Consider the following 17,222-nt stretch of genomic DNA (forward strand, 5'->3'; position numbering starts at 1 on the left):
AAAAAAAAAACTCCACTTAGTAATTTATTAAAATTTTTAATTAAATGAACAATAACGCATCGATAAATAAAACAATTCCAAGAGGAAAATTAAATATTACATAGACACTATCAAATATTTTAAACTTCAATTAATGTAATGCTTGCTTGATAAACTTTTTAAATAGATGAAGTGAGGCGAGAGAAGAAAAAATGAAAACTAAATTTCCTTCGATTGAACGTTTGGATGACCCTTTGTGAGATGTGAACAAAATTATAAAGTGAATATTTAATAAACTAAGGTTTTTATCCTCAGGAATAGATTATAAGTGACAATTGAAGTAGGTGTCAAAAAAAGGAAAAGAAAAAATTCTGTCAAAAATGTCAATATTTTGGATTATAAAAAGAAAAAAAGAAAAAAAAGGAAAAGGAAAAAAGTATAAAAGTATAAAAAATATTGTAAATTGCAAATTTAATTAAAAATTATTGTACCATCAAATATTTCAAATAAATTTTTGAAAATTTTTGCAATTATTTTATAATTAAATTAATGGGGGGAAAAAAGAGGTTTACATTTTAAATGTTAGATGAAAATTTAAATAAAATGATGCTATCATGTTTATATATAAAAATTCAATTTATAATATATTATTTTAAAAAATCATGAATACAGTAAGCTTTTGTTTAAGATTTAACTTAACTTGATAACTTAATTCTTTCTATTATAATCAATAGCTTTTGCAAGTTATTTATCAGTTATTTCATTTTCCTTTTTTTTTTCTAAATTAATGTTTCAAACAGTTTTTCGTCGTCTCTTCTTGTTTTTAATCATTTGATGATGCTAATTAATAATAATTTCATTTTCAAGGAATTATTTCGAAAGAAATTTTTCATTCTTGCAATATGCTATGTTATTATAAATGCATTGTTAATTGCGGAGATTATTCGGATTAAATGAATGATGAAGAAAGGATGAAAGGATAGAAGAGAATGAGTTAAGAAAAGGAAGAAATGAAGGATAGTGGTAGAGGAAGAAATTGAAAGAGTGGATGAATGAATATGAATAAATGAAGTGGAAGACGAACAGTGATGAAGGATCAAATTGCAAGCCATTTCATTACAGGTCGTTTTCAATTTCAACAGACATCGTTAAAATAAAGCATATCAATGAAGGTTAAAACTTACAGCTATTCCATTCAAAAGTTCCCATTGTTTAGGATAATGGTTGTAAAGGAAGGAAAGAAGGAAAGAAGGAAGGAAGGGAAGAAGGAACGACAAATGGGCGGAAGGAAGCTATGTGGAAATTTTAATCAGACTATTCCCATCCAACTGTTAACTATTTTGTTTATCACTAATTTCGAGATCGGCAACACAAACGTGACTGATTTCTACGATCAAATTAAATGAATATGAAGAATGGATGATAATCCAACTGATGATGTGATACGAAATATTATCACCAGGTTTTTTTTCAATTTTCTTTTGTATCTTAAATTTTATAATTTAAATTATTTGGAATTTTTTAAATTTTATCAAATATAAGAATAATGAAATTTTATTAAGTATAAGAGTAATTGTATGAACAAAAAAACAGTGATTAAAATTAAAATTATTCCAAATTATGAATTGGAATAATAGTAAAATTAAAATTATTTTTTAAAGACAAACTACTTTGCTTTAAAAAAAATTTTTTTTTTTTGTGAAAAGAATTTACCAATTTGTAACTGTCATAAATATAAATTTATTTTTCATCCATTTATTTTTCACTTTTTGTTTTAACAAGTCTCCAAGTTTGGTATAAAAAGTTGCAAAAAATCGCAACATGCCCCAGCATTTAGCTCTAAAACAATTTAAACAAAATGTACTTCCATTTTAGAAATGTAATTGGAAAATAAATAAATAAATAAACTTTTTAATAAGTTTAACATGAAATAATCACTTAGCAAGTAATTCTATGTTATTAATTAGTAATAAATAGTATTAAAAAGGTTCTTCTTTTTCCTCTTTCTTTTTTCTTATATTTCATAAAATTGATCAATTTTAACATTTTCTAAATTTATAATTGATAAGTAAGCGTTGATTGTTGTTGTTGTTGTTGTTGTTATTGTTGTAATTGTCAGAAAAATTAAATTTGGATGAGTATATCCTAATCAAAGATGTCAAATTAAACTTGATAACAACCATAATAATATTAATGATAATGTTTAGGGAAAAAGGATTAGTAAGGAGGACATCAATTCTTAAATTGAAAATTTTTATGATAAATATTCAAGATCATAGTTTAACTTGTCTAATTTCTTATTTTATTTTCAATCTTCGTTTTCCTCTCATTTTTTTTCTTTTGCTGTCTTTTCATTTATTTCTCCCCTCATTTCTATGTTCACTATCTCTCATAAAATGATAATTTTAATTATTCCAGGAAAATCATTTGAACTAAATATCATTTCTTCTAACAAAAAATGCTAACAAAAAATGACCTATAATTGATTGTTTTGAAAAGCGAAGCAATTAATGATTAGTAAATTGTTCCACGTTTGGGAATTCAAATTTAATTCAATTTAACAACATCATTAGAAGGAAAAAAAATTAATTTACGAATTATGTTCAAATGATATAAATAGTGAATACATTAAAGACTAAAATTTAAAAAAAAAATGTTTTTACTTTTGAAAATACGATTAAAAAATGTGAAAAGCATTCATGTGGTGAAGAATGGATACCATGAATTTTAAGTATTGAACGGGTCAAAGATTGAATTAAAATGGAGCCAATTAAAAAGATTAAAGGGATTAAGTAACCTCAATAATTTCACCTTTTACTCTCTCCTTTGCTCTCATTTCATCATTTTACAGAAGAAAGATTAAATTAAATTAATTGTAATGGAATGCATAATTACAGATATGAATGTGAAGAGGAAGAATTTTTACGAGAATTGGAAGGGATACAAGGACAAATCCCCGAGAGAACTTCAGTATGTGAGGATGTTCCAGTACTTGGTACGTTTACTTAATTTTTTTTCTTTACATTCATAAATATACTACTTTAAATTGGTTATTAATTTTTTTTTTCGCTTAAATAAACTGAAATGAAAAAGTGCATAAAAAAAATAAATCTATAAATGAATAAATTAACGAAATAAATCTATAAATGAGAAAGCAAATAAGAATTTCAATTTGATATAAATCTTTTTTTTTTTTTTTATAGCTGTAAAATTAATGAATATATAGGGGAGAGAATTTATAATTATATAGTAGGTTAACAAATACATAGGAAAATTTACAATCAAATTATGATGCTGAAAATTTTTTTTTCCAATTCCTAATTAAATAATTAACAAAATTTTAACATAATATCAATATAAATTTTGTTTTTGATAGATTTTCAAACCACTATTTTATATAATTTCTGAAAAGTATTGAAAAATTTGCGAGTATTATATCAAAAATTATAAAAATATGTGGAATTTTTACTGCAAGCATGAACATTTTTATCCTTTAAAATGAAAAAATTATTGGTTAAAAATTTAAGAAAAAAACAAAACAAAAACGAAAAAAAGGAATGGAAAGAAAGCAAATAAAAGAGACGTAAAATGATTCATTTACTCTTGGAATTAATAAAAAGTTTATGGGGCTGAAAATGGCGAAATCTTGAAATTCTCCTTATTAGTAAATAAAAATTCTCGTTTATTATTCAGTTTGGATTGCAACGAAATTCAAAAGTATTAATAAGTAATATTGATAAAATCGAAATTTTTGTTTTTTATAAAATGAAATAAAAAAGGAAGTTAATATTAAATTAGTTATCAAAAGATTTGTCGAGGAAAAACAAAACAAAAAGAAAAGTATTCAATTCAAAAAGCAATGATAATTGTTTAAAGATATCGTTGTAATTGGATGAATGAAATAGCATTGACAAAATTCAAATTTAATTTTTTTATTAATGAAATTATTTTTATGTTTGATGCTAAAATGTCTTTTGTTCGCTTAATAATTAAATGTAATTAATTAACGATGCAACATTTAAACAGTTTTAAAATAGAAAGTGAAAAAATGATGGGAATGCGTTTAATCATTAGTAATGCTGTAAAATTTTTACTATTTAATCTTTTTTCGATTAAATAAAATTTTACTAAAATTATTTTATCCCACAAAACAAATTACGATTGCGGTAATTTAAAATTTCGTTTCCCTGTTTTTTTTCCATCTGTCCATCATTTTCAATCTTTCATCTTCCGCCACTTTTTTTTCCCCTTAATTTCATCGAGTTATTGTCCAAAATAAAAGTGATGGAAATTTTTTTTTTTGCAAAAAAATTTTACCTTTAAAAAAATTGGTTAAATTAAAATTTTTATCAATTTACAGTTATCAAATTAACAAAATATATGCTTGAACATTTCAGATATAGTGGTATAATCATTAAGCTATTAAAATGTTAACTTTGAATTTTCAGCAAGCTAACAATAATTGATGATATGATCATAATTCATTTATGTTCAAAGAATTTTTCATTTTTGTTTTCTTTCCTTTCTTCTTCCTTTTTTCTTTTTCTTTTATTACAAACAATTTTTGAATGTTCAAGGAGCATTGTGTAGTTTGGTTGGTGAAATTAGCAAACTTCGTCGAGAGAATAAAGCATTACGTTATCAACTTAATGTAGCAGTTGAGCCAAAACGTAGTGTTGTCCATCGTGTTAGTGCTATTTTGGAAGGTCGAAGTAATATTATCCCAAAAATTATGGGTCGACGAGCTTTTCATCAATGTGAAATACGAAATGGCGCACGTGAACGTTTATCCACACCACCACATAAAGCAAGTTATTAATTGTAATTTTATCTTTTAATCCGAAAATAATTTACATAATTTTTTATATTCATTGCTTAATACATTTGATTATCTCATTCATGTTTGTATTATTTGAAAGTGTTAAATTTATGAATTTATTGAATTTTAAATTAAATTTAATTATTGCTCTTTGGTTTCGTTTACTCTTTGTCGTTTTTTTTTCCTTGTTTCAAAATGAAATTATAGCGAAAAAATCTTTAATTGGATAAATTTGATGATTAAATATTTAACAATTATCACAAGAAAAGTTTAATCATAGTAGCAAAGAAATAACTAAAATCTTCCGGTAATTAAGTTCGAAAATCGTTTTTGATTGATTACAGTACAACTGAAAACAGGATGAAGTCTTTCGAAACAGAATAGAAATTACAACCAACGAAGATTTCCATCTTTCCTATCCATCCTCCATCCATTTTTCAGATTGTATCTATTTGCTAAAATCAATTCGGAAAATTTTTTTTTCGATGATTTTTGACTTTAAAACAAATTGAAGCATTTGTATAGCTCACTGTTAAATTATTTTGGTTTAAAATTCCGACGAAATTTCATTTTTCTACATTATTAAATAAATTTTCGTTGTTAATTAATATTTATTTACTTTTCTTTGTCGCTTTTTTTTTGAAACTATAAAAGATTCGATGTAATTAATTTAAAATTAATACAGATGGTTGGGTTGTTCCAAATCAAGAGTGACTCGTATTTGTATAATTTCTGATTCGCTTAGAAATTAATCGGACTTTTTGTTCTAGGAAAGCTTAACAACAAGTTCTTATTCAACAGATATATCATCGGATGTATCGGATCCACTTCGTACAACTTTGACACCAACACGTCAAATACCTGCACCACCAATAGTTTTGCCAGAAATGTCTGATTCCGATGTAGAACATTCCATTTTTACAGAAGTTAGCTCCATGCTTTAATTGGTAATAAAAAGTTACAGGGTGATAAGTTATTGATAGGAAAAGCATTGCGTTATTTTGCTCCCGGGATTTAATTGGTTTATTTCGGAATTTTCTCAAACTTGCCAAAACTGTTATATATAAATTGGCTTTACAGCTCAAAATTTTTGCAAATTCTGAAAAAGACAGAAATTAGGACAGGAAAAGTTACTCAGAAGAATAAGTAGTAATTTTTGGTATTTTTCGTAATTTTTTTAAAGTTTTCGATATTTAGGTTGCATTACCAAATTATGGAAACGGAAATAATGAGGTACGTGGAAGTCGTGCTATCATGAGTCGTTCTAAAGTGTCATCAGTGTCGGAACGAACAAGCCCATCATCAGCATCATCTCGTGATCATTCCGAAAATATGAGTACGAATTTCTAAATTTGAAATTATTAAAGTTTCATTTCAAATCTTATACCACTATTTTATCGTCGAACTGTTGAGGGATACTTGAGACTAAGTTGCATTTATGAATGGCAAATTTAAAACCATGAAAATTGGAATAGAGGAAAAGAAAACTGTTGGGAAAGTTAAACTTTGAACTCGTTTCTCAGCGATATAGATTTATTCGGGATGTAATATTGTTCTTACACAATATTATTAGTTAACAACAAGAAAAAGGGTATAAAATATGAATGTATATAACACGATGAATTGGTATGCAAGGATAAATGAGTTATACAAAAAGCAAGTAATATGATCAACTAACAAACTCCTTGTCGTTGCCTTGGACAATAATTTGACTGTCGGTTAGTTGATAGGTCGCTGAGTTGGGAATAGGTTACGGGAAATGTATTTAGCGAATAGAAAGAATATCGTAGTTTGTTGTCCAGTGGTGACGAATATGCGAAGATATCGTTGGTTGTGGGTTAGTCGCGGAGGATAAGCGATGAGGATGTATCGTCTGCTCGATTGTAAAAACTGAACCCTTTTGGATTTTCCAATATATGTATATAAGGATTAGGGAGGGATTTTGTAAGCTCCATTGGGGTTATCATGAAGGTATGGTTAGCCTTTGACATTGTCCATTGTGTAGGTACAATGATATCATTGTCTTTTTTTGTTTCTGTTTTTCGGTCCTTATCTTTTAACTTTTAGCTTATCATTGGGGAAAAAAAAGAGCTGATATTTTATTATTATCAAATTTTTAGCAACAAGTCGATCAGGTTTCTTCGAAATAATTGGCTTAAAAAAGAAGAAAGAAAAATCGATTGAATCGAAGAAGGAAACAATAACCTGTAAAGTGATACTAAAGAAACGAAAACGTAAAATTAGTGAAAGCAGTTCGGTTCATTCCAGTGAGAATAATACACGAAGTGGTAATTATCCGGACATTTGCGATAATCTTAATGAAAAGATGAAACAGGCGTGATCATCCTAACTTATCGTACGTTTTCATCTGAAAGCCAACGATGTTCTCATTTTATTCTTTTTTGTTCTTTGAAACGTTTCAAATATGTAAAGTTTATTAAGATAAATGGAGTCTTTCTTCGACGGCAAGTAAGAATAGCTTAACAACTGCTAACAAGAGCGCATTTGATGAATCGAATGGTAATAAACAATCGTTACTTCAAGCTCCTAAACAATATCATATTCAACGTCAACATGTAATTTTAATTTCTTCAATAATTTTATTTCCATATTTTATTAGAAATTAAACTATTTTATTGGAGATTTTTGTCTTGAAAATTCTCTTCAAATATTTTTTTTTCAAGAAATATTGAAGCAACAAAAAAAAAAAAATGAAAATTTCCAAAACATACAATTTAGAAGGAACAAGAAAATAAAAAGTGTTCCCATGATAAAAATTCAACAACAGTTAGTGAAGAAAGTGATGATGATTATCATGAACGATCTAGTGGCACTCCCAAAAGTATCTTTTGTCCTGGCTTTAACGGTTCCCGATCTACCGCACAACGGAATCGTTTTTCAAATCGCGGAATATCCGGTATGTATTTAGTGATTTTGAGCGTATTAAAAAAAAATCTATTTCTTAAATTTCTTGATAAATTTTCCGCATGAATAAAATTAAATATTTATGTTCATCAAAAATTTAAAATAGTGATTATCTAATCACTCTGACATAAGCGGAAACTATCCTTAACATTTTCAGATCACTGATTTTGACTTTTGAAATATCTCGTTCCTACATTCTCTTTAATAATTGATTAATTGATCAATTGATGCAAGAAGAAAAGAACGGAATATTTGTAGATAATCAAGCAATTCATGACGAGAATGAAACGATACGAAATGAATTGGTAATGACCAGAAATAGAAATAATCGATTGATTGAACAATTACGTGAAAAATCGATGGAGCAATCAAAATTACGCACACAAATGAGCACTCTTCAAAAGCAGGTAATGATTATTTTGAAATTTCAAAATTATAATTTATTTATTCTGTTTTTTAAATTATCCACTTTTTTTCTTATTTATATAGATTGGAATATTGCGAAATCGATGTCGTCTTAATGAAGCACTGGAAAAATTATCAATGAATGATCGAGTGATCACAAGAGCAACTGCAGCAATTGATAATGTAGAAGAGAAATTGAAAAATTTTGATGATAAAGTACAGGCTATGAAAGCAGAAATGATGAAGAATGGTCAAGCGGTCAGTTGCATTTTCAATCTATACTTTTGTTATTTGTATATTATGCTATTGTATGATTTTATGGATTAGAAATTAGTCAAATTTTCAGATTATCAATCAATCCTTTCGAGAGCAAAATGCTTATCAGTCATGTTTAGAACATATCGAAAGATTGCAACGTGATAATTTTTCCATGTTACAAGATAAAGGATCGAGTGAGTGATAACTATCATTTTGATCAATCGTCTTTCATTTTTGATCCATTTTTAAAAATATATAATTTGCAGATATTGGTAGTCATGATCAACGTATCTGTCAGTTGCTGGAAATAATGCCTTCATATGATGCCTTGTACTCATTCACTATTAGCATAGTTCGAAAGGTTTATTGACTTACCAATTAATTTTAATTAAAAATTTGTTATTGAAATTTGAACACAAATTTAATGAAATACAACAGTATGCAAGAATTTTTCCTTCCTTTCTGGAGAGGAGAGCAATACTGTAGCCATGCTATCAAGTGTTATCAATAAATATCTCTGATGGTCATTAAATTTATACAAATTCCTAGTTTGAAATAAACATTGAATTATTTAAACTATTAAAGTTAAACTGGTTTGAACCAATTTTTCTCTTGTTTTATCTTCTTTTTTTGTTTCTTCAGTTAGGCCAACTTCGTGCTTCTTATATCGAGAAGAACATTTACGCCAATCGATCAGATTTTGAAGTAATGCATGCGCAATCATCCTTACTTATAATTCATGCTCAGGTACGTTTGATTAAAAATTTTGTTGATATAACTCAAGTTTTAAAGTGAATGATAAATATAAAATTCGCATAACCGTACTACAGCATTTAAAGTTGGATTTAAAATGAAATGAAATATCATTGTTGATTTTTAAGCTGATTAATTTCTACCTGTAAATTATAGCTTGAACGATTGAAGTTGCAACTTTATGAAGCCACAAAACGTCGATCAACACGACCTGCATCATATCATGGCGAAGATTTGCTGCAAAAAATAGTACATCAATTTAATTTAATTTCAACATCAAACATAAATTTCAACGTCACATCGGAAGCATTTGTTGCACGTGCCGTACTACAGTAATTATGATACTTGTAATAATTAAGTTAGCCGTTTAATTTAAATCCTCTTTTTCCTAGATTAACCCACAGATGAATTTCTTGTTACCATTTAAATTACATGGAGGACGAATTCGGAAACACCGCCGTTCCGATTCCTGTGCTATGGAGTCGGAAATTGAAAAAAATGAGCAAAGTATTGAAAATGAATTTCTGCGACTATTCGATTATGCTAGATGTAAGTTCTTTTTCCCCCGTCATTCTGGTAATTATATTTCCATGCAAAATTAGATGTTTATTTGTTTTGGAACTATTTTAGAACGTAATTTAATGCAAAGATTTCACAGTTACTACTATTATCATTGCAAATTATCATTATTTCATTCTTTGTTGATTGATTTGAATTATATTTTCAAGGTTTATCACGAATATCAGAATTTACGGGAATAAATAAAGCCAGTCTTGAACGCGCTGGCATTTCAAATCTTGGCTCACATATCAGAAATGATTTACAAAATACCACTATTATACCACAACAAGGTGAATTACTGATATCGATCATTAACTTAAGCAAAAACTGCTAGATAAATGATTATCAAATTTTATCGAAAATAAGAATTTCCAAATTTATGCCTTAATTAAATTATCAGAAATTAAAAGTGCTCCAATACGACATCGAGAACAACAGCGTAGAAATTCTACCAACAAAATTTACATATCACAACGAAATTACAAAAGCCAACCAGCTGGACGACCAATTAGGTAAGTGTTGATAATTGAGAGTACCAGCTACACTTCCAGCTTCTTTTTCTTGACAAATTTCAAGACTGAATACAAAATCAAAATTAAATTACCTAATTTAAGTCTGGTAGAAACGGAAGGTAGAACGTTAGCAGCTGGAAATATTCCATATTTTGGTGATTCTATTGTTAAAAAAAATTGAGAACAGCGTGGGAAAATCATCTCCTCTATTGAAGTAAGTTTCTTTTTTTTCCTTTCCTTTTTTGTTATTTCCATATCTTCATTTTCTCTTCTTTTATCATCGAATATATTCGAAAATACATAGAAAGAAAAAGATTTCTTTTTTAATTTCGTTTTTTCTTTTGCAATTCCGACAAGAGATTTTATTACAAATTGGAAATTAAAGGAGTTGAAAAATTGCTATTTGTTTTATTGTAATTAATACTTCATAATATAGGTTAAACTTCCAAATTCAACAATTGAAACGATAACAATGAAATTAAACGAACTAGTGAATAATGAAATTAAATCAATTCAAATTGAATTAAGCCAACTCAAATTCAATAATTAAACGAACTATATAATTTCATTGCAAAAATAAAGAAAAAAAAATTTCTGAAAACAAGAAAAAAAAACATTTCTTCTATGAAATTCAAAGCAAAAAACGAAAAGAATCACTTTCAGCTTGCATCCACTAATAAATTACAATCATACACGATCAATTGTTTCATCATTGCAAGATGTTCGAAATAATATGATTCGTAGCCCAGCTTCAACGCCTATTATGAAGCGTCGAATGAATTTGAATGAACAACCGCGAACTATCAATCAAGGATCACTAGATTCATTCGGTGGTTTGTAATTTACAAAAAAATCGGACAAGATAAATTATTAGTATCCTCTGCCTGTTTTTAAATTTTATTATTCTTTTAATTTTTGCTATTATTAAGGTGTCACATTTTAAATATTTGGAAATTATTTCAGGAAATGAATTACCCAAATATGATACTCCACTGTCTCATAGCAGTGGTGGCTCATCTGATTATGCTGTTATCAGTGCCAAACAGCTTTATATGGAAAAGCGATCAATGATATCGAAACGACCATCCGCAATTAATCCATCTAAACTGCCACATTTGGTAAGCTGTAATCAGTCTTTTACTCTGTTCTAGTGCGGTTTTCTTGTTTGTTAATCATTTTTAAATTGCAAATTCCTGAAACAAATCCTGAATTTTTTGCTATGCAAATATTAACAGTAGACTTTAATAGCTTCCTCAATTGCCTATATCTAAGTTAGTTGAGAAATCATTGAATTATGATAAAATTGAGTTGTATAACTCTGTTTAATTATGTACTATTTTGATTTAGGATGGATTTTTTCGATATTTTCGTTCTCCAACCTATCCAGGAAACAGATTATTGAATTTTCCTCCTTTATGCAGTATGAAATATATTTCATTGATATTTTACTGATAGAAAATTTTCAGCACAAAAATGCCAATCAAACCAATTCACCTCCTTTGCTTAGCGATAGTGATCGTTGTCAATTAAGACGTAATCCTGAAACAGTCGGCATGATTCGAGAGAAAAATGCCGGATCAACAGTTTCAAAAAATTTCGAAAAAAGCCGACTTCCGAAAATATCATCCATTTTAACGGAGAAAAAAAATGTACTTCATGGTTGAGTCGAATCAAAGCGACAAAATAATCCCCTTTATACAATGATTGATTCTGTCTCAATTACTGATTACAAGTCATTTTTTCCATGTAACATTCCCTTCTAAAATTTACTTCAAAATGGTTCTCACTCAATCGAAAACGTGACAAAGGTCAAATGCTATAAAAGGTCAAATGTTGCAAGTTTAAATGAAAATAAATCATATGATAGAAATTCACAATTTACATAATCACATCGAAATACTCGACAACTTCATTGCTATTTTTAATAGTAATTTCAAGTACAAACAAAAAAAAGTGTTAAAATTAAGGTAATAAGAGTACCCCAGCTTTTTAATTAATTTTCAAATAGTTAATTCCATTCTGTCAGGAAAAATAAATCTATCTCATTTATTTTGCATTTAATTATTTATTACATGCATTGATATGTAATGATTCTCACTTACTTCGAACTATCTGAAACTGTCACTGCAAACTTGCAATGAGATCTTGCGTAAGTTTTAATCTTAATTCATTGGTCGATATTTTCGCGGGAACTTGACCTTCCAATCAAAACTTTTCCGGAAAAAATGTGTTCCACTATTTCCTGCAAGTACATCGACAAAGTCCTTATGTCTAGTGAATGCCATGTTACCAATCCTGCTTTATATGCATCTGATAATTAGATTAGTTCTTATCCTTGCTTTATAATGAGTTGAATTAACATTTATCATATCTGATAGGATTTCCAGATGTAACTACGATCATTCTGATATTTTGTAAGAGATAGAATAATGCAAGTATTAAAAACAGTTGAAATGACTGAGGAGATATGAACAAACGGAGACAATTCCATCTCGTGGTCCGGTTGTTCGGAAATCAACACAGATTTTCGGATCATTGATACTTCTGTCAGCTAACATTCTAGTTCTCAAGAGAATAAATGGTAAACAGCATCTTCTCTTAGATTTTTCAGTCCCATGTTAAATTCAAAAAAATAATAAACCCGTTTTATTCGTTAATAATTAAATGTAATCCGAAATTTATTAATCATTCGTCATTGTTAATTTATGAAAACAATTGAATCTTTTCACGATACAACAATTAATGTATTAAATCGACATGAGTATGTCTAATGTACATGACTAAATCAGTATATGAAGGAATGTTTCGGAAATCCGAAAATGTTTTATACAATGATATGGTTGACTTCTTTAACTTGAGTTCCTATTATCAATCTCCATTAGGTTATAGAACCTCTGAGCTACAACAGTTTTCAAAAAACCTTAGTGGAGATCAAGGAAAAATTCAAGTTGTTTTAATGAATTCACCCGCAAAAAGGACGTAAATGATAAAGGAAATGAAGCATCATAAATGTAATATTAGTATCATAAGGACGCCACAAAAATTAATCACTGGTGAACAAAAACATTTTTAACTTCCATTTTACTCAAACCTCAATTTGATGAACCTAAATTCAACAAACTATTTATCTTTTACAAACTTGCTTATTGAACTATCAAAAATATAGTCAAACTATATCTTACATTATAGCCAAAACCTTGTGATTATAATTTATTTTCAAATTTTCTCAACTTTCAGTTTCCTAGATGAATACGGTACATTCCCAAAAAAAAATTCAAAGTTGCCTTTAGAAAGTACTCATTAATTTGCAGTAGGCAATCTTAGAATGACATACATACAAGAAGTAATATAATGGTTTAATAAAATTTACTTAGGATCAAATTTGTTTCTTTTCAAAGCTTCTGGGTCGTACTTTCTTACTTCCTCGTAGCAAAGATGCCAACCTTGTAGCAGGCAAGTGCTGATACAGCGGATCTCGAAGTCTTTTCAGGTCATGCTTTAGAGAACTTGCCACATTCTGTAGCTCGTTAAACCTACAATACAGACATATCTGCATGACATTCAACGTAAGTTGTGATGAACTGATTTCACTCAGAATTTATGAACTACACTTTACAATGTAATTATAGTGACTCAGCGAACTTACCTAGATATGTCAAAATTGCTTTTTGCCGCTTCTTTATAAAAGTACAAGCTCATCGCTCTTCTTTTATGATCATTATGACCGTAATACTGAAAAATGATGGACTGCAGCAATATTCTATTTCTGCCATTGGAATTGCTTGACCGAATATGAACTTACCCACTACCACAGAAAAAAGCTTTTCACTGTTCCACAGCACAAGGAACAGGACAGTGGAATGAAGTTTAATTTCTCAAACTGTATCATTTCTTTATTCAGAGGTAGCCAACATTGCTGATGAGTCTTTAAAAAGTATGAGCAAATGCACCTGATTGGTATATAAATAATATGTGAATGATGCAATGAGTGTAGCGTGTGTTGCAAAATATGTAATAGGTTCCATGATATCCCAGCTATATTCCCACCACGTCAATCGAGCGAGAAATCCTGCTTGAAATCCCATTGCTGCCAATATTAACCATAGTATTCGTTGCGCACGTTTTCTGCAGAATTCATCAATTTCAAATTTCGCCTGAAACTGATCAGTCTGAACAAAAAAGACTATTTTTGAAATCGATTCAGATATATGCCAAATGTTTTTAAGGTTATAGGCGATGACACACATACGTCATCACGGTGGAAAGGGTGATTTGATGAAGTTATTAAAACGACGCCTCATGAAAGACTATTTAGCGTTACGAGAATAAAAACTTCGAAAACATTCCAGAACCAACAAACTTGAATTAGCGGTTTAAGTTCCGCCTTCACATTTTCATACTCTTCCATAAGTACTCGCTCCCGGAATGCTTTATACTCTTCTACATTCATGATGGCGTATAACGACGCTAATGTTGATCTCAATTCATCCAATTTCTGCACTGCGTCGCTATCCGTCTTAATATCCTGCAAGCTTATCACTGTTATGAATTATTATCATCGTTATATAGCATTCTATGGCTTTATCAGTTTCTATCACTGTTATTGCATGCTATGTAAATTATTCAAGGTTTGAAATTTCTCTATCGAATATTAATTGGTATAATCTTCTATAAGTATTCAAAAATCTATGTATTTGGTGCCAAACAACACTGATTACAGGTTTTTAGATGAAGTGAACGATTTGTTTCCTCGATGGTAATTGGTATTTCAAACAATGGCATATGGTTTTGGCATCAAATACGTAGATTTTCTTCCCTAAATATTTGACACTAAAATTAACCAACATGAGTCACTGCATATCCATACAAAACATGCCATACGCTAAGGAACAATTCAGAGAATATTTGTACTAATTACAAGGGAGAGCAAAATAGACTCACCGCAATGGTATCTATTGAAGACGGTACTTCAACAGTATAAATGAAATCATTGATGCGTAGTTTGAAATTGCCTCGCAACAATAAATGCTGTACTGAAGTACTTCCGGCAATTCTATTACCACCTAAAAGTTTTCGAAGTTTAAGCAAACATAAAAAAAAAGATCAAATAAGGAAGGAGAAACGAAGCAGTCGAGAAACTGGCGTTAAGATTCCGAATAAATGTAGACGTAAACAACAAAGTAAAATTTCAAAATCGAAATTGCAGCCAACAAAACATTGAATCACAAGTTGCAAATTCCTAAACTTTAAGCTGTGATCTTGAGAATATTCAAACTTACTTGTTGAATAAATATACACGATTTCTATGCCTTTATCTTCGCATTCGATATTTTTGCAAAAGCGAGCTATAGTATCGCTAATGGGTTTCAGAGTGAATTGACACATTTCTCTTCTCGACGGTAATGGTATCTCGATCATTGGTAAACCATTTTGATAACAAATATGTAGGTTTGCTCTCGTGGTATCATTTGAACATCTTCTTAATTGATGCTAAAAATCAACCATGATTCATCTCATCTCTTTAGTACCGTACGCCATGGGAAAATCCAGCAAGTACGAACGATATTTCACTGTTAGCTAAAGCTTAAGCAAACTGCTTCAGAGTAAAGAAAAAAAAAGCACAAAAAAGCCGAGAAAAGGTGTATCACACAATTAAGGTTAATGTTACATGTTGATTAACTGTACTTGTAAATGTTGTTGTTGTCGTAGCAAACCCGTAATGCTGTACCAGCGCCACCTCATCGACTGAAAATGTTTGTATTTTTTTTAATGGAACAATAAATCATCCAATAAGAACTAACAAGCATATTATGTGAAACATCGTATAAATCAACTGAGTACTTTTTCATTTAAATTCGAAAAATGAGAACTGATGATTTCAATTACCTTCAAAAAAGATAAAGCGGATATAAAAGATAAGCTTTCAAACATCATTCACCATTAAACCAAATAATATTTGAAATCGTATCTTTCAATTCATTGATGACGCTTAGAAATCTGTACAACTGACTACTTCTAGATGATTCTCAGGAGATCACTCATTTACTTCCAAATTTCGATATCCATCCATCTATATGAGAGCTCCACTTTACTTATATTTAAAGAATGAAAGAAAAACTTTTGCGGAAATTGTAAAGTTGATGGTACTAAATGTATGTTTAAATTGGTCATGTATAGAATGTCATTATTACTTTTCCATTAATGTATCGTTTCTACAACAAATACTAGCGCCATAAAACATTATCACGTTACGTTCAACGGAACTACACGTAAAACACGTAAATGAACGGGAAGAACACGGAGCAATAGCGTGTAACAGTGAAACACACCAGTACTATCGATGTGACAAAAAAAAAGGAGAGTGGAACGGTTTCGCTCAATTAAACGGACAGTTAGGGAATAAAAATAAAAGAGACAGTATGGCATGAGGAAGTAAAAAAAAGATAAAGAGAACATTGTTTTAGGAAAATCCAGTGATAAATTATTAAGAGAGCAAGAATATTTGATAGACGACAGACGCTAATACAATTTCCACTGCGATACAATATATCATTGAATTCCCTCATTTCCTTCTCGATATATTATTTCGCGCACTTTCTAGCAGGTTCACATTGGGGTTGCGAAAATTTTTACATTAACTTGACTGGTTACTTGTTATGTGGTAGTAATTGAATTCCCGAGATTTCTAGGTGTTCTCGGGATTCAGATCACAGGATGGTGGTAAAGGGTTATATAGTGTTACTGTTTAATTGTCGAATGAAATCAGCTTACTTTCTGATACTTTGGTTAATATTCTAATGGTTACCTGATTATGATACTTTACTTTCATCCCGTTTTTTTTCCTTTTTTTTCAGTAATAAACAGATGGATGTTTTAAAGGCTGAAATTGAGCGTAAACGAAAGCAATTTGAGGGAATTAAGGTATTTTCATATTTGCTTATTGAAGTTTATCCACTTTTAATGAGTTCAATTGGTCAGCATGTATCGTTTTTATTGGAAAATATGGTTGG

At 29.2% G+C, this 17,222-nt stretch overlaps 3 protein-coding genes across 3 annotated transcripts in view; 2 read left to right on the forward strand and 1 right to left on the reverse strand.

Moving 5' to 3' along the window:
* Positions 1-2,862: 2,862 nt before the first annotated feature.
* Positions 2,863-11,876, forward strand: LOAG_06552 (hypothetical protein; the record flags this gene model as incomplete). The annotated part of the gene is made up of 19 exons (XM_020447169.1): positions 2,863-2,974; positions 4,557-4,790; positions 5,600-5,724; positions 5,996-6,134; positions 6,919-7,086; positions 7,241-7,374; positions 7,538-7,715; positions 7,982-8,130; positions 8,213-8,386; positions 8,475-8,580; positions 8,653-8,747; positions 9,029-9,133; positions 9,296-9,388; positions 9,532-9,688; positions 9,868-9,990; positions 10,101-10,212; positions 10,876-11,045; positions 11,176-11,330; positions 11,679-11,876. 19 exons carry the CDS (start codon positions 2,863-2,865, stop codon positions 11,874-11,876), a joined length of 2,727 nt encoding a protein of 908 aa, XP_020302570.1.
* Positions 11,877-13,464: 1,588 nt separating this feature from the next.
* LOAG_06555 (hypothetical protein) lies at positions 13,465-15,963 on the reverse strand. Its single transcript, XM_020447170.1, has 6 exons — positions 15,898-15,963; positions 15,492-15,702; positions 15,154-15,275; positions 14,573-14,737; positions 13,859-14,366; positions 13,465-13,745 (listed from the first exon to the last, which is right to left on the reverse strand). The coding sequence occupies exons 1-5, from the start codon at positions 15,952-15,954 to the stop codon at positions 14,106-14,108; spliced, it is 816 nt and encodes a 271-aa protein (XP_020302571.1). The 5' UTR covers positions 15,955-15,963; the 3' UTR covers positions 13,465-13,745; positions 13,859-14,105.
* Positions 15,964-17,060: 1,097 nt separating this feature from the next.
* The window catches only part of LOAG_10095 (Prp18 domain-containing protein), a 3,186-nt gene continuing 3,024 nt past the window's right edge, over positions 17,061-17,222 (forward strand). Inside the window, exon 1 of the mRNA XM_020448086.1 lies at positions 17,061-17,133. Within this exon, the coding sequence (XP_020301738.1) occupies positions 17,077-17,133 (57 nt within the window). The 5' untranslated portion in view covers positions 17,061-17,076. The remainder of the gene's footprint in view (positions 17,134-17,222) is intronic.

The sequence above is a fragment of the Loa loa genome (genome assembly GCF_000183805.2).
Source record: "Loa loa unplaced genomic scaffold supercont3.169, whole genome shotgun sequence".
In the NCBI taxonomy this organism is placed as follows: Eukaryota; Metazoa; Nematoda; class Chromadorea; order Rhabditida; family Onchocercidae; genus Loa; species Loa loa.